The sequence below is a fragment of the Hippoglossus stenolepis genome, chromosome 15 (assembly GCF_022539355.2).
Source record: "Hippoglossus stenolepis isolate QCI-W04-F060 chromosome 15, HSTE1.2, whole genome shotgun sequence".
NCBI lineage: Eukaryota > Metazoa > Chordata > Actinopteri > Pleuronectiformes > Pleuronectidae > Hippoglossus > Hippoglossus stenolepis.
Genome location: NC_061497.1, coordinates 6620898 through 6645190, shown reverse-complemented (window position 1 = coordinate 6645190; position 24293 = coordinate 6620898). Strand labels below are relative to the sequence as shown.

Below are 24293 nucleotides of genomic sequence, written 5' to 3'. Positions count from 1 at the left end.
CATCGACTGCTTCCACTTCACTACTGCTTGTTGCATTCAGGTGCTGTCGGAGTTTTTAAGTTTAAAATTTTAAATATGAGATATCCTTTATCGTCATTTGTTATGTTTGAACTGAGAGGTTAAGGTTTATAACCAAGTCCTATTTCCTAGTTATGTGCATAATAAGTCGGAATTGTTATTGTGGGAACTGTTGGGTTTGTAAAAAAAAGTTTATTATTATTATTATTATTATTTTTAATTATTATTATTATTATTATTATTATTATTATTATTATTATTATTATTATTATTATTATCAGGGCTGAGATTGTATAGTAATCGATTCAGACACTGATCTGTTCCTGCCTGAGCTCTGCTGCAATAAATCATTTGGTGTTTCAAATTCATGACAAGTTTATTCATATATTTATTTGCAAATGTTACAACTCCTTCAGCAATGTGGTTTTTTTTCCGGCCAAACTCAAACGCACCTGCTTTAAGGTGTGTTTGTCGCACTTGTCCGAGCTGCACCCAAAGGCAGCACGTCTCGATACAGGAAGTCTGGAAACTTTTCAAAGTAGTTTTACGTGCATCACACGCACGTCTCACCGCGCACACGCACACGCCAGCTGTCAGCATGAGTGGGAGGAAGAAGATGGCCACACAGAGTTAGTATCTTCAGCCTGTTTCCTCTGGACACAGAGAAAGAGTCGCCGAGGTAAGACACGGAACACCCAGCTTCCTCCTCCGGACCGTCTCCTCAGCGCACCGCGGCTGACTCGCAGCCCGCCGTCAACACCCGGACATGTGGGAACAGGAGGAATTCGCCAAACACTGGAAGAATGAATTCCCCGACGGAGAAGTGCCTCGCATGGACCTGACGTCTGTGGAGGACATCGAGTCGGAGCTGGAGGCGTCTAAGTCCAACCTGAAGCGGCTGCAGAAGGCTCTGGCGGAGGAGAAATTCAAGGTGATCTACCTGCAGACCACCGTGTCCCGGCAGAGGAGAACCGAGGCGCAGAGGTTTCAGGGGAAAGATGAAAACTCTAACTCGGACACGTTTGTCCTCCACAACCCGGGGGATGTTAGGAAGCCGCTGCGGCGGGACGACGAGGGCGACGGGGGCTTGAAGCTCCCGGCTGCAGGTAACACCGCGGGGGTCTACGGACCCTTCGGCCACGAGCGGAGCAGGTTCATTGGCAAGAAGGGCAAGCCCGTCCCCATCCCGGTCCCGCCACAGAGAGCCAGCAAGGGCCCCGCGGCCCCTGTGCCCCCGCCGAGAGACAACGAGGAGAGCAGCGACAAAGAGTATGAGGACGCGGAGCTGAATGAGAATTTCGTGAGGAATAACTTGTTGGCACCTAAGAGCGGTCACAAGGACGGTCAGGGCTCCCACCGGGACACCCGACGGCCTTTCCGCCTCAGCAGGGACTTGGACTCCGGCGAAGAGGGCAAGATGTCCCCGTCCCTCCCGCACGTTCAACGTAGAGCCTCTCTGGGCTCCGGATGCAGCACCCCGGACAGGAGGAGTGATGGATACCTCAGCTCCGACCATGAAGACTCCTCTTCTGCAGGTAATGTCAACACCAACACTGCTGCTATGTACTGTCAATGATAAGAGACAAGGAAATATGAAGACATGGTGTGATGGACAGATCATAACTGCAGGAAAATCAATGCATTCATTTTACTCAGTAAAAGGTTGAGTCAGCTTCTGTAATACACAGTGGTTGATCTAGGATACCCACTAAATCAAGGGCCATAAAGGGGCCACAATTGCCACACTTGAATAGGTTTTTAAAAAATGGTTCCTTGTTCAAGCACATTGTGTTTTTCCAAAAAAAAAGAAGTTGTCATATGTATTGTTAGTAAGTGACTAGTTTATTTAAAAAACGACTACTGACAGGACAGGGGGACTTTACGGGCCAACCAGATTTCAGCTGGGGCCAGCGCCCCTCTTGCCCCACCACTGGATCCACCCCTGCTAATTCAGTTTATGAATTGGGGAACTTGCACACTTACATTATCCATCACACGTGGACGTTTATTCCAGATTCACTGAATATGTCATGTTTTCACAGAATGTTTTTTATCAGCCAATCCAAGCATTTCGTTTGCCTCCGATCGCCCCAGTGTAAACAGACAAACAAGATTTGGGGTCAGCCTCGCTTGGAATACACCAACTGTGTTTATATTAGATTTTTTTGTTTCTGTCTCTTGCTTCTACCTCTCCTGACTAACCAGTAGACATCATCAAACAAAAAGAGACCCTGCCTAAAGTCTGGCTCAGGACCAACCAGACCTACAAGATAATTAGTGCTGTCGTGTAAGAGTATAATCAGACTTGACTTAAGGGATCTAACACCTCTTACCACAAAGTTTGCAGAAGCCCAGCCAGTTTCAAGTTGAGGCTAAACAGGAAAGTAAACGACTAAAGTGAGATGAAGTGCAGTGGTTTCACATTGTATTTGTTTTTTCAGCAGATGGATTAGCCGTTTTCCTCAGACTGGGGGCCAAGTCATTCTGTCTATGGGCTTTTGGTTTCATAGTGAAAACACAACTCATGCCATTGCATAAGAGTGTATTTTCATTGTGTGAAGTGGTCGACAGTCGTGTATCCGTGATCCTGCTCTATGGGGACAAGGGGTTTGATGTCTGAGTCCAGAGTGTTGATAAAGATTAGCGACACAAATTAAGAAGTCTGTTGTGGAACTGCAAAGTAGTTGAGTGTTGGTGCCAATTCACCTGAACCAGCATTTTCATAGAGAGAAAACCCAGTGTTTTGATACATACAGTACCTGATACCACCTGCATCTATTGTAGTTTGCTGTAAACTAGATTTCCCCAGCCTTCCCCAGATCTGTGCCTCCATACAATCCTGTCTCTGAGGTCTGCAGGCAGTTCCTCTGACCTCATGACTCGGTTTTTGCTCTGATATACATAGTCTGTTCAGTTGAGCGACCAGCTGATGTGCGTCTTTCCAGATAATTTCAACTGAGTTGAAGTTACGACAGGTTGAATCCAGCCAAGGTGTCAGGGTGTAGAATCATCTCAAAGATTAGGTCAATTATACGGGTCATAGCAAAAGGTCCGAAATATTTTTTAATTGTTTTGCTCGTTATGGAGTACTGAATGCAGTTTGATGAGGGGAAACATGTATTTTCGTTGTTATTTCAGCACATGGCTGCAACATAAAAAAATGTGAAAGATTCCAATGAGTCTGAATACTTTCCAAATGCACTGTAAATATGAAATGTTCATCACAGAAAAATCTCAACAGTAGAAATAATGTTTGGGGTAATTGTTGAAGCCCAAGGACCCTGGCTAGCTTACTGCTGCTTTTTCTTAGTGTAAGGATTCTTGTATGATCAACATGACAGCCAACATGATGGATAGAGCAATGCAGATTTTTTTATTTCTTTAAAATCTGACACAGGTGAAATGTTAATATAAGTTCAGTTCAACTTTACGTGTAAAAAGCTCACTAATAAGATAGAAAGTGCCATAAAGCAATAGTCAACATTTTAGGAAATGGTTAGATGCGAACTGAACTGTATTTCTTAAGAGCTTTACTGGTTTAAGCAACCACTCAAAGTGCTTAACATTAAACACAGATTCATACAGTGCATATTTAAATCTCCACACTGGTTCAGCATCTTGCTCACAGATAGAAGATGTTTGGAGGAGCCAGGAGTTGAACCACTGACTTATTGGATGACTCACTCGACCTCCTGAGCCACAGCTGCACTCATGAGAGGAGAAGATGGTAAATGTAAAGCTAGCACCATCAGTTAGCTTTGCTTAAAGAGTAGAAGCAGAGGGAAACAGTTACTTACTCTGTGTGACGGCAACAGAATATGCCTTCTAGGAACTCTAAAGCTCACTAATGTGTTTGTTTAATACTAAGTGTAGTTTGTTGTGGTTTTTTGGGGGGTTACTGGGCCATACCATGTCTTGTTTTATGATTCAGTTTTGACTGAGAAGAAGTAAGACTCCAGTGACCGTTCCTGGTCAAAAAGTAGTCTGGCACACTTCCCCCAGTGTGTACTAAGCTAAGCTAACCTTCTCTTGGCTCTAGCTTCGTATTTACCAGAACGTTGACCTATCGTTGGTCCCAGTTGTGGGCTCATCATGAGTAGTCTTAACATTATGGAGCCAAAGTAAAGGTCTGCTCTCCACTGATTTGCAGCAGTGTGTGGTGTGTGTGGTTTTAGTATCTTAATGGGGTTAATGTGGAGGCAAATGCAGTAGGCAGTCACTTCCTCAAAGAAGTGGGGCAGCATTTACAGAGACTGTCCTCCGCACGTCATGAGTCAGGAATGAATGTCTAATTTGAACGTTAAAATAGATTGAGGAAGAAAAACAATTTTTTTGTCACATCCTCGTGACCCTGTCTGTCCCCGTCCATTAACACAGTGTCTTATTACTTGTGATTAGAACAGGTTGTTAGCTCAAGAGTTATCACGATACCAACATTGTAGACTTCGATACGATATAAGTATAAAAATAAAATAGATCCTGTTATGTTGAGCACTATTGTTCATGTAATACTTTTCTTTGAGGAAAACACAATTTATTTGATTGATTAACTAATACAGGGAATGGATGTACACAAAAAACATGGCCAGACCAGTCTGTGAAAAGCTACACTTTAAGGATCAAGGTATTTTTTTCTCAAGTGGCCTTGGGTTGGAAATCCGATTGTAGATCTGCTTCAGTACTTTTCGATCCAATCAAAAGGGAAATGAATGGAGATTGTATCATTTTATTAGCTCATAGTTTTATTTAGTTGATTTAATTTATTGGAAACAAAAGTGATTTACTGGTACTTCATTGGTCTGAAATATATTTCTTAGGCGACATCCACACTATTATGTTTTCATTTGAAAACTGCAGAGTGTTAGAGCTGCTAAAACGGAGATTTAAAATATTGCTGCAGGCCCAGTTTTAGTCCGAACACTCTGGGGCTGTGTTTTAGTCTGGACGGGCAGAAACGGAGAGGTTTGGAAACGATGACATCGACACTAACAACCGATTTTGTCTTTTCTGTCATGATGTAGCCTTTGCTGATTCAGCAGGTTCATATTACATGACCCCCTTCTGAAGAAAACAACTGGCATTAGCCTCGGCTATCAGTGTAGAATGCAACATGGATAATGGAAAACGCCATTTTCAAACGAAAACCTATTAGTGTGTATGTAGCCTTAAAGTTGAAAGGTTTTAATATTAAGACCAAGAAGTATCAGCCTCAACCTGACACCAGTGCAGTGACACTCGAGTGTTTTTCTTCATGGAAATATGAGGAAATGAAACACCTTTGTTGAAATGCTGTACTTTATCACAGAGATACAAACGTGGGTAATGTCCTCTAAATGAATGTTGCTCTTCCTCTTACTGACTGTGGGTCAGTAAGGATAAACACTTACTGTAAGTCTCTCAGTCTGTTCCCTCTTTCATGTCCAACAGGATATTGATGTTTTGCTCTGACAGCTGAGAGAATCAGTGGAAAGTCTTGTTCCTAGATAAAAACAATGGAGGGTGTGTGGAACTGTGGGAAGACCTAGAGGCATTTTTATGGGGGGGCCTTCTGTCTGCACACTCACACACCAGCAGTGTGCTCATGCCAGGGGTCTTGCTCATGTTGGTGGCTTTGTGTAACGTGCGTTTTCTGGGAAGGGGTCATCCATCGGGTCATGCGAGTGTGACACCATAGGTCTCTGTGTAGTCCCTGATTCACCTCTGATTCACCGCAAAGTGTTGGAGGCTAATCCAACATCCTGCACTCATCCACTGCTTATTGCAAGACCATTGCAATAAGCTTTGTGTTGTTTCATTAATAATTTTGTTGTCGTTGAAAACCTCATAGAGCAAGTCTGAAAAGTAGCAATAACAATACCAATCGTTTTCCCTGGTGGTGTTTTTGTTTTAGATTAGGTGCGTCAGTCATGCCAACATGCAGCAGACTGCAATTAGGAATGATGACTGGACCAGTTTTCAGTTATCCTAGTTATTTAAAGCATTTCAATGGATACATATCAGTTCAAAATATTTTTAGCCCTCAGAAACTTTATAAAAAAATCTATTTTTACTTCAGCTGTTTTATTAAACCTGATTGTCTCATGATTTAACTGCTACTTAAGTTTTAGCGGGCAACATAAATATGATCATTTACCTTAACTGTATTGGGTCAGTCAATTTAAAGCTGTAAACTCTTTAGTTTTATTTTGCCAACAGGATGTCCAAGCTGAGACTGTTTCATGTTCCTCTTACCTCGAACACACTGCTTTATTTAACACCTTGTTTATCACGCACTTCTGCCTAGAAGGTTGTGTTTTCATCCCTGTTGTCTGTTTGTCTGCTAGTTAGTCGGATTATGCTAAAACTACTACACAAAACCCAATAGAAGGATGTGGTATGGGTCAGAGAAGATCCAGGAATTCTCTTTAACATTGTGTGATGGGGTGCGACATTTTCACTGATTTCCCAAGGAATGGATCTTGATGCAAGAAATCTTACACATTTGAGTGTGTGAAATCTGGTGCAGGGGACTTTTGGGCCTTGGGTGAGGTATGCGCTCTACTGAGCTCCATTTGAGTGGAAAGTCTGCATAACTTACACAGAAGCGGCTTTCTTGAAAACCTTGTGCGCAGCATGTTAAGATGAGTATATCCACATAAAGAGATATTTTGTGGTAACAAGCATTTTGTTGCTGGACAGTGGAGGTATCATTATGGTATTACGGAGTGAAGGTCCTGTCAAAACATACAATTAGTGGACAGCATGTTTACACAGCATGTGTATAAGTGGCATTTGAATCGCCATGTTAAAGTCAAAGGGTACATGAACAGATCTTTTTTCTGGATTTCAAGGTGAGATATTTATCACATCCCACATGACAGTTGCAACACTGAACCAAAATGTTAGTGCATTCATGATTTCCCCCTCGCTTCAAATTGTGACCACAACTCATTTCCTGCTGTTCACAGTAATTATCTCATAAGATCAGGAAATACCCCCCTCAAATTTAAACTGTTTCAGCAGACAGGCTTGGCTGCACATGCTGTGTCATCCTGCTAATGTTTTCATGCTTGTGGACATAATGAAAATGTAACATGGTTATTTGGAATGAGGATATTGAGATGTTGGTGCAGATAACACGTCATGTGAACTAAATGATTCTGTCAACAGGTGCTCAGAGAAAAAAAAATACTGGCATAGAAACCAGTTTTTGCCACCCTGCTAGAGAGTAGTTGTAAAGCATGACACACATATCTTCCCCTTTCTCTGGGTTGGCTCGTCTTCCTCAGACACGCAGGGCTTGTCCAGGCCTGTGCTGAATAGCATGTGGAGCAGGGAAACTATGAGCTTGTCATGTTTAATGCTGTCATTTTAACGCTCAGTGGCTTGTTTGTGCTTTTATACTGTATGTGAATGATAGTGTTTTGGCTGTGAGGCCTCAGAATATACGCTGTGGGTATGTATTATTACTGGACAGCTCAGCCACTACACGGCCTTACTGTGATGGGCAGGCTTTACTCTGTGGCAGACAGTCCCCTTGAGTATGTCGGCAAAAACAAATCAGGCAAAGTCTCTTCCAGAACTCTTCTCTTTTATTTCCACATGGTCGTCTGTGCTCTGTCAGCTTGTTTGCCCCCTTATGGTCACACAGAAACATTAAGGGAAACAAAGGGCTTCTATCATAATGTTCAGAGAATACTAATTTACTGCCATTTTTAACTCAACACAACTGAACAGCTCTTTTATGGTATTTTATTGTGTTATTATTTTAGCAGTTTTTTCAGCGCATGTCTGTATCATGTTTTTTGGTCTGTTTTTGCCCTTAACCATCAAGTTGTATTAAAGTTTTTAAAGAGCTAGAAAGGGTCAAAGCTGTAGTAGACAGCTGTAATATTGTTTAAAAGTCAAACTATTAATTGAATAATCAGTAAGTTGATCAACAGGGAATTTATCAGCAATTCTGAGGCAGTTTTAAAAGAAAATGCAAAATATTTTCCTTACTATTATTTCTTACATATATGATATTATTATATTGGATATCATTATGTCTTAGACTGGAGCTTGGGGAAAAAAAACATTGAAGATCACCTGCTGCTCTGTGTGTCTTAGTGATGGGTATTTTTGACTTTTCATATGGCTCAATAATTAAAGCCCCTACAAGGAGTTATTAATTGGTTTTAATATTGCTGCCTCTTTATGAACTACAACAGCAAATGAGACAAACACAGAGAAAATTGGCTTTTTCTATAAACTATTCTCAATGTCTGTCGCCGGGACTGATTCCCCACTAAGTCAGGGCAACTATTTATGACACTCGGGCTGGAAAAGCCTTTGTTTAGGTGGAGGGAGATGAAACAGAAGGGGGGGAAGTGAGCCAGGCCACACGCTAGGTAAAATGCTAACCTGTGCAGACCAGCACTCCCAAGTTTGTTTCTTGCCAGCTCCATGTCTCTTACAAACAAGATGGATGAGATCCTGAATTACGATACATTACCTCATCGCTCTGCTTCCTGCAAACAGCTGTGTGTAATGGTGTGGTTTGATAGTCCAGCCAACTCTAAGACCTGCAGACAGATCCACTATTGTTAGGAGATTGTCTTTATTGACAAATGGGTTCAAAGTATCTTCATTGTTATGTGAGTATTTTGATCTTTGACCCCCCCCTCTTGTCGCGCTCTGCTCCGTGCACCCAGGATTCGCTCTCAGTCTGCATTTGGAGCTGAGCGATACAGTGGTTGCAGTCCTTGTTATGTTATATCATTACAGTAAAAACAATCTAAAGGGAGCTGCGGTGTCACAGTGTTTTCTTGGTATGTGTCCTGAACTCACTACATGTATCCTTTTGTCACTACTTCCAAAATGAATGCACATGCTGTCTGAACCGAGGTTTTTAGGACAGGTGACAGTGGAAACACTACTGCTTTTGTCCACAGAGGTGCCAAAATTGACAAAAATGAAAAGTTCCTTTGAGGATCTTTAATCGAGAATAAAGAAGATGAATTGATAATTAAAATATTAATTATTAACTAATACTGTATTTGTCTTGTATTTGAGATTGTGATAGATTACCTTGGATCATAATTCTGTAGCAGTTTTACTTTAATTTATTGGCCCTTTTGGAAAACCTTTTCACTGTGATTATGCATCTATCCAGTGATTCCATTTCATATTCTCCACGAACAATGTGTCATCATTCTGAGCTAGAAAATAATGTTTGAGTTTTTAGAAATAACCTCCTTCTTCATTCTTTAAATCTAAAATCTCTTCAAAGTGAAGGCAGCCAAAGGAGCGGTGGCTTTAAATCTTCAAAACTAAAATAGCATTAGTGGTGTTACTTGTCCCTGCGTTACCTTGGTGATGAAAGTGTCGTCACGGTTGTTCAAGGAGTCAGGCAGGGTGTGATGAAGAGATGTGGGTTCTGCAGCATCACTGCTTGTTTATCATGCAGGAGTCGGTTAATTTTGTTTGTGCGGAGGCTGTGACCTGAGTTCCACATCAGAGGTGTGAAATGCAAGGCTAGGACTTGGAGACAGAAATAGAAAGAGGTGCAAATATGTGAATAAGAAAAGTGCATGATGCTAAATGCTTCTGAACATGATGCAGTATGTGCATCAAATTCTCGACTGTTCAGCTTTGTTTCTCAGTGTCATTCATGGCTACATCTAATCATAGGAACCCAGGAAGTCACTGAATAAAACAGAGAAATAACTAAATGTATATTGTAAATATAGTGGTTTCATTACTGTAGTGCAGTTAAATCTGGTCCTGACAACAATATGAACTCAAGGCCATAAAAGGGCAGCTTAGTTAACTGTTCCTGGTTTTCCACCATCTTAGGCTATATCCACACCACTGTGTTTTTGCTTGAAAACGTATCAACTCTGCTACAGATACGACTCGCGTCCACACTACTCTAGTTTTATAGACAGCTGGTCCCGTTGTAATTTGAAAACTCCAGGGCTTTGTTTTAGTCTGGACGAGCAGTTGATCTTTTCTGTCACGGTGTAGCCTTCGCTGATTCGTCAGGCTTCTGTCACATGAAAAACAACAGTGTAAAGCTCAGAATGGATAATCTATCAGCATGCGCATGCCTAGTGCCATGAGTGGTCTGGGGATATGCGTTTTCAGGCTTGTTAGAGTGGACGGGGATTAAATCGGATACAGAGCCAAAATGCTTCTGTGGACGGAGATCATTTTAGTTGGAAAATGCCATTTTCAAACATGGTAGTATGGATGTAGACTTACAGTTCATGGGACACACTGCCCTTTGTACAGGAGTGTAATCATGTACAGGGTTCATGATTAGGGACGGAGTTATGCTGGGTGTGTTTTCACATCAAGTGGAGCAGGGAAAGAGCACTGGGTGATTCAAGGTAATGGTCACCTCTAGAAACAAAGTATGCTCCATCCACTGACAAAACCCCCCTGCTATACTGTTCTTACCTCCCTGGAGACAAAGCTGAGCTGGAATGCCCCCTCACTCACCCTCTCTTGCCCTGAGTTAACCAATTGTGTATAAGGCTAAACAAACAAACTGAGAGTGTCTCACACACTGGCTTCCCTACACATTTTGGCTTGGAGAGAGGATTATAATACCCGGGGGAGCACAGAAGCACAGGAAAAGGAAACTCATTTCTTCATGTGAAAGCCTCATACTTCAGGTCAAGTTGAGATGAGCAGATTCAAGATAAAGGGGCGTCTGACAGAAGTGGTTTCCTGCCAGTTAACTGATTCAAACAGCCCCGCTAAGTGAAACTTGAAAGTTACGTTGAATTAACTCTGTTTCTATTTGTATTCAACAGAAATGATAGGACATGATGGGAAATCATATTAGCTACCAGGCTTGTATTGACAGTATATGGAAAATACATTTAAGGCAAAGATATCTCCACCACTACCCTCCCCTGGCCTCCAGATTGGGAGTAGTGGAGTAGACTCACTTCGTCCTGTTCCATGTGTTCCAGTTTAGATTTTTCTAAGAGATTTTTCTCTGCTAAAACTGTGGTTAATATTTATTTGTTGTATAAAATTAGTTTTTTCACAGCCCCAGTTTTGGAAAGTCTCTCTGGAAGACAAGCACTTCATTTATGCTTTGCTATCTGCCATTTCTAAATTTTATAGATGTAATACTCAGCTTGTTTGCAGGAGCATACATGCATTCTTTCCTTTTTATTGACATTTAGATAAAATGTCTTTCTGCCTGTGTGACTTTGGCTGCCATGGAAACAACAGTGAGTTGTGTGTGGTAAGGACATCGGGTGAGTGTTCAACCATCTTTGTTTGTGTGTGTGTGCGGGGGTTGTGTGTGTGTGTGCATGCAGGCAGGCACAGAGTCCTGCATTTTTCTCAGCTACACTGTCGATGTGTTTGCATGGCCACATATCAATTCATATTACACATCCCTGTATGTAGTATGGAAATCAAATTCAGTCAATAAAATAGTTAAGAAAATAAATAATTGTGTAAAATATCTAAAGTAAAGTTAGGGTTGGTAATCCTGGAAAATCTGGTGAGACGCTCCGTAGTTTTTACAGACTTTATCTGCCTGACCAAGTATATTCTCCGTAGATTTCCAGGAGAATTCGATGTGTGAACTCAGCAGTGGATCACCCGATGGATTCACCGCGAGCAAGTGGGGGGGGGGTTGATGGCGCTTCCAACACTCGACAGACCCCAAAAAAGAAAACAAATATCTCCTGGGGAAAAAGCGGCGTCGTACACGTAGAAGACTCTGACGAAGAAGTCAAGAGAGTTTGTGGCGATAAGAGTTGACCACGGTGTCGGGGTGCTGTAAACATGATCACGTGATCTCGGCAGCGGAGGTAAATACGTCGCTTCCCGTCTCTGACTGCTGCACCCGGCTGCTCCACCTCTCGCCTGAATTATGCAGAGGATTTGTTGCAGTTGTCAACGCGTCCGTGCAGAGAACCTCCTGCTGTGTTGTGCATGTCTGAAAGGCAGACTGCCGGTAAACTCCGTAGCCAATTCTCCGGATTTTACCCGTAGGTCATGTAAAAAAAAAAAAAGTCCTGCGACCGTCTTTTTTCCATTTTTTTCTTACAAGTTTATTTACCGATGACTATTGGGTCATGAAGAGGATTTAAACAAATAAGATATATTGTGTTTCTGAAATAACTTACCAACCTGACATTTAACAAAATAATAATAAAAGAATGAGCCAGCTAATGTTTGCCTCTAGAATTTAACATTGTCTCTTCACTTTTGTTGCTGAGTATTAAATCAAGCTCACAACCCTGGCTTAGCTAACAAACTGACAGTTGAGGCATGTGATTGGTTGAAAAATAAGAGGGCGGAGACAACAACACCACTTTCATAAATGAAGTACAAAATGACATTAAAAAACAGTAAAGAAGAAAGAGCTTTTGAAACCAAAATTACAACATTTTATTGAAAATGTAAATACTATAAACCTTTATATAATTGTTTTACAATTTCATATGATGTAGTTCTGGTAAGGTTGAAGTCAAACTTGTTACACTGTCTGAAATGCAAATGAAGGCTAGTTTAATCAAAATATTTTACCAATGTTTCTGTCACGCTCTAATTCATTCAATTTCAGTTTTTTTTCCAAGTATGAGCCTAAAACCTAATTGAGCTCATTAACAAAGCGTGAGAGCTTCGTAATGAGATGATAATGAATGCAATTGCAGCAGCCAACTGTAAACTTGTCGCAGCTTGTTGTACAACAGAAAAAAGTAGAAACAATTTCCACATCGATAGTTTTATACATAATTTAAGTATTTGTCACGTTTTCTAACAGTTATATATAGCTTTTAGATCATGTGTTGCATGAGGAAGCTGAACGCAGTTAGTGACGTATTCTTCTGGTCATCTGCTGATTTTTAGACATATGTTTCTATTTTCAAGAGGTTTATTGTGACACTAGTTAACAACTTTAACTGTGTGAAAAACTTTAGCAGGGAAGCTCCAGAGAAGCAAAAATAATGTAGATAAATAAGTAATAAAAGACAGAACATACAGAATTACAAAATAAATGCACAATGTTAAAATAGTATATACTTATTACAAAGACAGTGACTTAATAAGAACAAATAAATATGTAATATGAATTAACAGTGAAGGCTGAATACTTATAATTTTTCAGTGTATATTATACAGTATAATTGGTATATAAGTTGATCAGATATGAGGATACTGAGGTTGAGCTTGTTTGTGTTGCTGTTTGTTTTGTTTTTTCATCTTGTTTTGTTTAATATATACTTGTGGGTTTTTTGTTTTGTCCATGTGGGTAATGTTGAGAAATAATAATAATAATAATAAACTCACAAGGTACTTTACTAGTTAAAAATGAAATGTTGAAGGCAAACAATAGGAAACAATTCAAAAGAATTTGAAGATCACACTGCATCAGAGCACCGATACAGAAATAATATATGTTACAGATGAGAAAAGAGTACCAACAAGATAACATCAAACATTCTAAAATGTTTAAAATAATAGGAGAAAGCACATCGAGAAAACGTGTCTTTAAAGTCTGTAAATCCTAAAATCAAATCAAAAATTTACTGGAAGCCGATGAAGAGAAGCTAAATCATAGATTTAGCGACAAGCCTGGCTGTATAGTGTATTATATGATATTTTAGCTGTTTCCTATTATTTCATGAAGGAGGCTGAAGCTGACATTTGCTTAGAAAGCTCATTGTAACAAATAGAAAGGCACACTTCATGGGTCTGATGCTTATTTTTGTATGTGTAGTTGTTATATCATCAGCTGCCCAACAAAAGGTATTTCTTCTCAGCACCACAACACATCCATTCTTTGCCATGTTTTTGGCACAAGTTTCCATCTGTGTCGCTCTCAAGGAAGCTATTTCTGTAGTCGGCCTCACGCTGGGGAATTGATGAGAAATAGGCCTTCACTGAAGCAGATAAAAACCGTTTAAACACAAAGGTATTCTCAGTTCTCTGTCACGGAGTGGTGTGATCATAATCTTGAGGAAATCCTCTGCTACGCTCACCACTTTCACTTCCACTTCCTCTTATTGCAAGATGGACGTAAAACCGATTTTTAAATGTACTATAGAAAACATTTTGTGCTTTCTAGTTATGCTGCTCTAATAATAATATTGTACTAAATAACTTTGTCCTAAGACAGTCTGGATGGGAGCGCTTGCTAACTGGTTATCAGTCAGTGTCGGTGTCAGAGAAAGGAAAGAAGCGTTAGGGTTTCAGGTCACAGGAGCTCCTGCTGTGGGTGTCAACTGTCGTTCTGTGTGATGAAAGAAGCAGCTACACCGAGTGTGCAGGTATAGGTTTTATAAGTATAAACAGCATTACATTTAAAGTAAGATCACTCAATAAGAAAGCCTTTTTCCATTGAGTTCAATCCGTTTTCTCAGGGTGGAAGGATTTCCTCATAAGACCAGACACGGGTGGTTGCTGTTACCCTTTTATATTTGAGAGTTATTGGCAAATGAACTGAGAGCAATGCAACACAATGCTGTTGGCTCACTCAATCAGCCTTTGTTCTTCAGCCACACTAATTGTGCAACTCTCCCTGCCCACGCTTTATTGAATTCCTCATACTTGATGTTTCGTTTTACTAATGATTTCAGTATGAAGAGGAGAGTGTTGCATGGTTCTGGTGACTTTTACGTTTATAGTTTTCTTGTCTGTGGCAGCTAGCAGTCACCTGTTGGTTTATGCTGCCTCTCAGTTGAGATAAGGAGGGTGTTGTCATGTGAAGATGTAAAAATGTGTTACAACTGACTGTGATGCATAAATGTCTCTTAATGGAGACTATCCATACATTTTGATATATTATAATTGATCAGATGTAAGAGAAAAATATATAGATTTACTATGTTACAGTAGCAAAAATGGAATAATGAAATACACACTCTGTGCAGGTAATAAATAGTAATAAACTGCAGGAAATAGAAATATGTACTATGTAAACAAAATATAAATGTAGCAGTATCACCCATGATATTCAAGTTGCACAGATGGAAAATGATTATTGAAAACCTGAGTATTATTCCTCAGACCTCCAGAGAATGCTGCAGGTTTCTTTTTTTCCCTCTGCCACCGCATCGTTTTGGACCAAAAGCTAAACAGGTGAATGGTTCTTCATGTGATGTAATGCTAGTGAGAGCTCACTACAGCTGGAGGGGCTCCAGAGGGATTGTGTTTACGGCACCCTCATGTGGACATGGATAATAATATTAAGTAGTATTACAGTTTTGCTGTGTTGTATTTGTACTCTGTCTTGAGCTTTTACATTATTTAAGCTTGAGCAATAATCTACTGTTGGGTCTTAGGGTGGACTTGTTTCCCCATAATCTGTTTAATTCCTTTTTTTGTGTAATGGTAAAGGAGCATGCCACCAATTTTGAACATTCAGTTCAGTTTACTGGGCCAGAGTACTTCTCACTCTGTGATTAAAGTGGAATAACTCATTCATTTATTCCTTCAACCTTTATTTTAACTCAGCAATACATTGAGACCTCATTTAAAGTATAGCCAAATACAGAAAACGTACAAAATGTTCCAAGACACCAAGAAGACACAAATAAAAAACGGAAAGATTTTCAAACTAGCATAAGCACAAGTAAAAAGAATGATACAGTAAATACAATTTAATTTAAAGCAAATTAATCAATTAAACAAATGAATCAACTAAAACAAGACCAGGAGGTAAAATAAGGGGAGATTTAAAACTTTAATTGACCTTAGGATAAAAATTAGTTGCGCTTTAGTCTTTTTTCTCTATGTTATTCCATGTTGCAGGTGCATGATGAGAAAAACTAGATTTACTGAGCTCAGTAAAAACAGTTGGCTACTGCAGTGTAATCCAGTTATTTAAGTGGGTATGATGAGAGCTCACATTAAAATAAACAGTGAGGTGATGTAAGGGGGTAAAAGACCAATAAGGGCCTTATAGATAAATAAAACCCAGCATGTCTCTCACCTCACAGAGAGAAGAGACCTCATTTATTTCATAATCTAAAACAGAAATCCTCATGTTGTCATGATGTAGTGAGAGTTTGACCCATAAAAGAGACTGAAAGTCAGAATATCTCTGCTTCTGTTACTTTGAATATGACCGTACTTCTCTCAGTCTGCTTCTTGTCAGAATGATGTACATTTAAGGGGCTCTTATTAATTCATTTTTTCAGTTTATGATGATTATGATTTTGTTCCATCTCAATAAAAAGGTCTGTTGGCAGGTGAAGACTATCTTTTCATGAGCTCCTGCACTTGTGCTGGCAGATATTAAACACTAGAGTGCAGTAGTTCTTTATGTAGACACCTTCAGGACCTTCACTGTGCTGCCTGTTCACTTTGTTCATGGTTTTTGTGTGTATAAGGCACTGTTTAATTTAAGCTGATGGCAGCTTTAAAGGCAGTTGATGAAATCAGTCAGTTGCATGTGGACAGAAAAGGAATAGTCTTTGTGGTTTTGTGGTATTTTTCTTAATGGCAGACAAGCTCCCAGTGAATGTTTTTATTTGTGAAATAGAGTAAAATGAAGAAAGGCAAGAAATGATTACGAATGATAAGCAAAAAGAACAAATTACACATTAAATGTTTTTGTGTGTGTGTGCGTGCATGCGTGCATGAGTGCATGCGTGCATGCGGGTGCGTGCATGTGGGTGAGGAGGGGCAGGTACAGTATCCCTATCTGGTGTCTGTCTAATCCCAGCATGATTTGGATGATTTTCACATTGACCTCAATAGATCAAAGTGAATTCAGTTGGCGTGGGATGAATACTCTCTCTGTCTATGGCTCTTCTGTGTCTCACACACACTCACACTCAAATGTCACAGTGGTTGGCTACAAAGTTGCACAGGGCCGATTCACATAAATGGATGTTGGGGTTTTGGGGGAAGATCTTGGGTTAAATGAGGTGAGAGGGGGTGTTGCCTGCCGGAGCACATGCTGTGAGGCACAGACACGGACGTTCATGAACTGGATAAAAAGCTTGATGACTTGAGTATGAGGGAATGAGAGAATCACAGTTAATTAATTGCTGCATAAATGACTATAACACACATTTTCACAGATGAGGCTTGTGTATGTGCACACAGTGAATATGACAATGACTTATGTTAAGACAAAGAAAAACATAACCCAAGGGGCCTTTCACCCCATTTGCCTTTTTAATTTTTGTTTTATTAAAGCAGTCGATAACAATAAAAACAAATTAACAAATAATTAAATAAATAAATAAACACCCCCAGATGTTTTCAGACATTTAACAGACAGACATTCATCACCAGTGCACTCAGGGCTTTTTAATAATGCATAGTCATTGCTTGTCCCTGCTGCCATCTCCCCCCAATCCACAGACACAAAACAATGTGTTCGGGAAAAAACATGCAGCAAGAGTTTGTCTATCTCTCCAAGAGAGAGTTCCCCGCCCAGGTGGAAGTGACGATTTACCTGGTTTTGACTGTTATGGACATAAATATTGGTTATATAAGTAAATATATTTCTAAATCATCTGATATATTAACCTATATATCGCTATTTATATATACATGTTAAATGTATGTATTTATAAATAAAAACAAATATTGACAAAAAATATATTTTTTATATAGTACGAGTATTAGGGCTATGTTGAAGGAAAACAAATTTTTGAGAAAAAATCTGAGCATTATGAGAATAAAGTCACAAAAAGTCATTGTTTACATCTTGTGATGTGTTATTTGTGATGGAAGTATAATTTATCAACGTCCTTCATATTCCTAATTTTAAACGTAGACAAAAGACTGGTGAATGTATGAATAAACATGGCCCGAAAATACTCCGTCTTAATATAGAAATTATGTATAATTCTTTGGGATCTTTTTTCTATCTTTTTTCTATATATATATATATATATATATATATATATATATTATATATATATATATATAAAATATCCCAAAGAATTATACATAATTATAAAACATAAAAGGTCTTTATACGTACAAATAGTGAAACTGTATCTAAATGAACCTTAAATCCATATTTAGCATTTCTGTATTGCACTTTGTTTCTCATTCTATAGCTAACATATAACCTGGTACCAATAACAACAACAGTGGATGTGTAATTCTACTTTCTGGTGATGACCAGTTCGGTCCTCTCTCTTTGTCAGGAACGATTTCAGTTAGCTTAAATAATTTGTATATTTGTGAATTCTGTTTTCGCTCCATTGCTTCATCAACCACTCACATGGAAACAAAGCTGTCTACTTCCTGCGTGTGTAGTCCCACTCTCTCTCTCACTCTGATGTACTAACACACTCAAATCAGTAGCATTGAATATTTTTGAAGTGTGGGGGGTGGGTGCTAATGCACGGGCAGGTTGTTAGAAGGGGCAGATACGGCTTTTAACAATTCCAGTGCACTGGGTTCTCATCTACCAGTTGGTGTTCCTCTGGCATGCCAAAGGGGGCAATGGGAGGAGGATGGGGGAGGTTGGCACCGCACGCCGAAAATTGACACACACACACACACACATCCCCTGTGGGATGGTGAGAGGAAAATTTATTCTACAAACAGACCACCCCCCCAATCATCCACTAGGCCTGTGGTTGAAGTCAAAATGTAGGGGAGGTTGTTGGAACGAGGTGGGGCAGGGGTATCTGGGTAGAACGGAGAGGAGGGGTGGGAGAGGGATGGAGGTTTGATTGACTGGTGGGATGGTATGCTGCCTAATTACACACACACACACACACACACACACACACACACACACACACACACACACACACACACACACACACACACACACACACTGAGCAGATTATTTTGTTCAGTGCTCAGTAAACTCTACAGATATTGTTTTCTATCTGTTGCAATACAGATTTAGCAACCATTATGCCATCTTTCATTCTTAGTTTTGACTCCCTCAAGTTGAGGCAGTTGTTTTAAAGCTTCTTTACGCCCTCAAAGGATGGCTCATTATATGGTTTTCCAATAGGAACAGTGGTGTGAATAATCCAATTTCCTGTGAGAGTAGGTGGTGCAGAAGACCTCTAACACAAATTGGACTTTGTGGAGCCTGAACATGCCTTTGAGCATCATGCACTACAGTGACCCGGTGCTGTCCTTTTTCGCATAGCATTTGCTCAGTGGCATGACATGCATGATCAAAGGCAAGCATTGATTTTTCCAGCTTTTTTGTGTCGTAGTCCATATTTCTTACTGTACTGACAAATGATGCACTGCCTTTTTATTTCATGTTTGTCTTGCACACACGATTCTTTGCGCGTTTCCACAAGAGCAGACTGAGTAGATTTTAAATCCCACCTGATCCGTAGGTGAACCGACACAATACGCCGACTTTCCGGGGGGAAAAACAATTTCTATATGGGGACATTCAAAATAATGATAGCCTGAAGTCCTGATCTTATCCATCCACTCATTCCACCTGCTCGGCCTTTATGCCAACAAACACACCTACTGTGGAGGACTGTTGCTGAATGTTGACCTTTGTTCAGAATGAACCATTACTGATGTGTTGAGCTTTGTTGTTGTGCTACAAAGAGCCAGACAGCTTGCTTCAACATCTGCAACCAGACTGATACTACATCTGCTCTAAAAGTACCTTAACCAGCTGTGCTGAGCGTGTAAGTTTGTGTGTATTCGTGAGTATTTTATTGTGAGGGCTCCAGGAAGATTTATTATGCAGTCTAGTGTGTCTGCATATGTATTGTGTGTTTTCTTTGTTTGGCTCTGCCCCTTGAATTATGAGGCCCGTAGGAGGAGGTGGGCAGTTCTTCAGTCAAAACAATAAAGGCAGGTACATGTACACAAAGGGGGGTGTGTGTGTGTGTGTGTGTGTGTGTGTGTGTGTGTGTGTGTGTGTGTGTGTGTGTGTGTGTGTGTGTGTGTGTGTGTGTGTGTGTGTGTGTGTGTGTGTGTGTGTGTGTGTGTGTGTGTGTGTGTGAGAGAGAGACAGAGACCCATTGTCCTAGATTTTAAAACAAAGGATGTACAGTAGATAATACATTTTTTATGAATTGCCCCTCATCAACTCTGCTCCTCATCACCGGGGTGGCTTTCCTTGTAAATGAACGTGTGTGTGTGATCTGGAAAGCTTGACTTTGTATGTTTTTGTTTAACAAATGAGATTTTTCTCCCACATACATAAAACATTTTATTCTTTAATAACCCTGACAAACCTCATCGGACACAGAGGCTTACATTAAATGCCATCACTCACACACAAACACACACAGATATGACCTCTGGCTAGATGAGCTGTCTGGTTGCCCTGTCGTTGAATATGTGTGTTTCCTCCAGCTGGCACATTAGATCGCTGTAGCCAGACAAAGAGCGGTGCTCTGGGCCCGGTGCTCTGCCTGTGGAAGGGGGGGGCAGCGGTGGTGGGCCTCCTCCTGTCAGCCTTTGTGTCCTAATTGAAGTTTTTTCTGCCTCTCAACCCTCCCGTCTTTCCTCCCCCATGCTGGTTAGAGGGGGATGAAGGGGGGAGGAGTGGACCTGACAGTGGTTTGAGGGGAGGGTTTCATATCGGGCTTTGTTACTGTTGGCATGATGCTCATCTCTGGTTGCCCTCCGTAGCACATGCATTCGTTAACACAGCGAGGTCTGTGTGGTGATGCTGTCAGCTCTGTTACTGGAACCAGGATGCAACAAGAGCACTAACACACTAAATGAACTAATGTGCCCATTAAAACCTGACCGAGTGATAATTTGAAAATCAATGAACCAAATGGGGGAATTCTTGATTGCATGTGGATAAGATGTTGATTCGTTGGCTTGCTGACATGATGAAGTTGTACTGTAATCAAATAGTAGTATTGCTGGGTGTGTTGGGGACTGAAAACGTGGTCATATCATGGTTTTATTGAGATATTGCACTGAAAGTTACTAGAAATATATACTATATAGAGAAGTAAAAATAATACATATGTGTATGTATACAGTATATGCTGGGTCTTTACAAGATGTGCCTCTACTTAATCACCTCATTCTGCGTTGTATCAACTCAGTCCATGCTCATGTTTATTCGTTTCTTTTATGTGTCTGTGGGGCAGAGCAAGTTGCCACGGGAACAGAGGACTGATGTAGCTTAAGACACGACATCTGAACCAGTCTCTCTCTCTTTTTCTTACTTAAAGACAGACTGTCTTACACAAAGCAGCTCATTGTCAAGTGGCAGCGATCATGAAGGGAATTTTGCATCATGCATCAAAAATCCTCCAAAACTCATCAGAGGAAGTTAACTAAATCTGTTTTATAAAGCAAGAATCTCTTGCTGAGATCAAAATACATATGACCTAGGACTAAAGTGCCATCATTCTCGACAGACGTCAGTTTTAGTTCAGAGCTTCTGAACCAGGAACACTTTTTAGTACACTGCCCTTTCTAGCTCAACCAATGTGCCGAAGGACTTGACATTGGTGCATTCAAGTAAGTTTTAAAGAATCTTGAAAATGATGCTCATAGTTCATGCTTCGTCTTTTAATTTATTGTTGTATCTTTATTTGATTAGTTTTGAAAAAGTTAAAAAGTTATATACTTATATATATCTCAACTAGAAGGATGCTCAGAGAGGGCATACTTATGCTATGGCCAACATCTTATCTCACCATGTTATAGAAAGCTGCATCCACCTTTTTATTCCAGATCCCCTTAAAAATTATATTAGTTTTTTCTTGGGTAATGCACCACCGCTCAAAAAAATCTCATGGAAATGAGTTGAGTAGTTTTTACATTATCCTGCCATCTAACAAACAAACACAGATGAAAACATAACCTCCTTGGCGGAGGACACCAGAAGTTGGTTATTGTCTTTTGTAGCATTAGGCAGTTGCCTCTACCTCGCAGGCTGAATTTATGTTTGTTATTTGTATTCATTGCTACAGCGCAATGTTTTTTCTTGCTGCTGTCTGGGTCAGTTATCACTTGAAAAAGAAACATGAGAGAAAGCAAGCTTTAGTGTCTGGCTTTTTAAATGTCAAGGGACAGCAGTTGATTGTGCAAACTATAAAGTGAAACGGAGAATCTGCCAGTTAATTCACATTTGACACAAGCCCCCTTTGGTCCACAGTCATTATGCATTGCTTCAGAATTCCTGCCTCTGCTCGCAGACAGAGAGACATGTCAGGAGTGAGAGAGAGAGCGAGAGAGGCTGATGAGCTGTTTGCGCAGAAGCGAGAGAGAGAGGGCGAGAGAGAGAGGTGGTGAGTGAGCGAGCAAGCCAAAGAGAGAGAAGGCGTGCTTCTCCCTTCCCCTAGCAACGGTCGGCGGTGGTCGTCTCCAGCTTGTTGTTTTCATTCTCTCTCTGTCTCTCCCTCTCTCTGTCACACACACACACACACCACTCATTCACATACTCCTTCGCTGGCTCTCTTGCTCGCTCGTCTGCCTGTTGGACCCCGGGGGGTGTCTTTTGACATTTTTTTCCCAAATGCTTCCTTTTTCCTCTTCCTGAGAGAGATGAATGCTGTTTTTGAAGGATAAGGGGAAATTAAAGAAGCGACGTGACAAGCGGAAAAAGGGACTGAAGAAATAAGAAAGAAGGCGAGTGAGTGATACAGGGAGAGAAAAAGGAGGATGGAGCCCCTCAGTGCTCATGGCCTGCCCCGGCTATCCTGGATCGACACCCTCTACAGCAGTACGTATCCCTCCATACATCTATTTACTCCTCCGCTCACATCGCTTCCCATTTATCTTTACCTCTAGTCATTTTTACCCAGCAACCCCCTCCCCTTCTCCATCGCATGGGCTGCCTGTTTGTGTTAAAACCAGGGCGGCGTGCACACAGAAAAACTCATTTTCCCAGTACTTAACAATCAGAGTGCATCACTGTAGCTGTCCATAACAGGATAGTCACCCCCTCACTCCCCCACTCCCCCTATTCCTTGTTTGCCTCAGATAGTGCAAACAACTCGTTTGTGCTGTTGTTTGGCTTTTGGCTGGCTACAAAGCACCGGAGCCTGGGGAAAGCCTGGAGAAATACACTGCTGGAGAGAGTGAGTCATACTTAGAAACTGGAGGTAGAACTATATGTTCCATCCTATCGAGGACACAAGCTGTCTGATGCAGAATTTTTAATCTGCTCTGTAATGTGGACCTCACGCTGTGATGTAGATACAGTCTGACATGTCTACTGTAGCTAGGTTACTGGGACCATGCTCTCGGACCAGGTGTTTACAGCGCTTTCAGATTTACGATGAGACACAACGACTGAGAAACTGTTCCCAATGCTTTCCCCTGTAAATAAGCCAATCCTTTATTTTTAGTTTTTTAAACTGTGTATACAATCTCAACTTTTTCTATAAAACCAATTTAAATGACGTTGATTTGCATATACACACTGAACAACTGGTTTCATGCTGTGGTTCACATCAGCGAGTGTTTACAGTGATTACGCACATCCCATCAGGCCCAGCCGGGATTCCCTGTTTGTTGAGATGCTGTGTATGTGTGTGTGTTTGGAGTTTAGTGCACATGACACAGCCTCTTGGGATTTGCTCTGCTGTGTCACCATTGTTACCTTGCTTTAATCTGCAGAAAGGGACTGAATGGGAGAGGAAGAGGGAGACTGGGTGTGGGATTTTAATGATAAAAGATCGTAAAGAAACACACAGTTCAAACATGTAGTCAGAAGTGTGTTTGGAGGGCAGCTGTTCTTTGATGGGTGAGACCCCTTCACGGCACTTAACACAGCTACACAAGTTATTCATGCTCAGTCATCTGCCTTTTCATTTAGGTTAAATACAAATAATCCATGCAAGTGTACAGATTGTTACGTCTAACGATGTTGTGTATCATTAACTATTCTGGCAGATATAGTGTGAGAATCAATAATTTGAAGACAAACCCATGTGTGGTTGTGGTGTGATAATAATAAGGATATGTGTATAATTGAACTACACATTTTACCAGGTGACAATCAGCTGTTTGATTTGTAGAAAGTGTTCAAATTAATGAAGTAGCTTTTTTTTTTTTTGTAATTTTCACATACAAATCACATACAAACAAAATCCTAAAAATTTGGGTATATATATATATATATATAATTTTTAAAAATTTGGGGTCGCAGCAAAATAACATCAAGGCTAGTTATTTCATCCTGCTTCCAGTTGTAACTTGTCCTCAGAAATGCTTGGTATTTAACCTCATCAGTTGATTTAATTAATTTACCGCTAGTTTTGACAAGTCTTAACAATTTTTAAATTGGTGGTTGACTGATGTGGGATTTGCACATGCTGATATTCAGTGAGTTGGTTGGCTGATGGCCAATACATTTTTTTGTTGATAAATGAAATAGAGAAATACATTGGCTT

At 40.5% G+C, this 24293-nt stretch overlaps 1 protein-coding gene across 2 annotated transcripts in view; it reads left to right on the top strand.

Annotated features, from left to right (window-relative positions):
* Positions 1 to 539: 539 nt before the first annotated feature.
* Positions 540 to 24293, top strand: part of abr (ABR activator of RhoGEF and GTPase) — a 131455-nt gene continuing 107701 nt past the window's right edge. Inside the window, exon 1 of one of the 2 annotated variants that reach the window (XM_035178239.2) lies at positions 540 to 1553. In XM_035178239.2, the coding sequence (XP_035034130.2) occupies positions 785 to 1553 (769 nt within the window). In that variant the 5' untranslated portion in view covers positions 540 to 784. Of the gene's footprint in view, positions 1554 to 22189; positions 22619 to 24293 lie in introns of those variants that run through there. The other variant, XM_035178240.2, reaches the window with a different exon arrangement.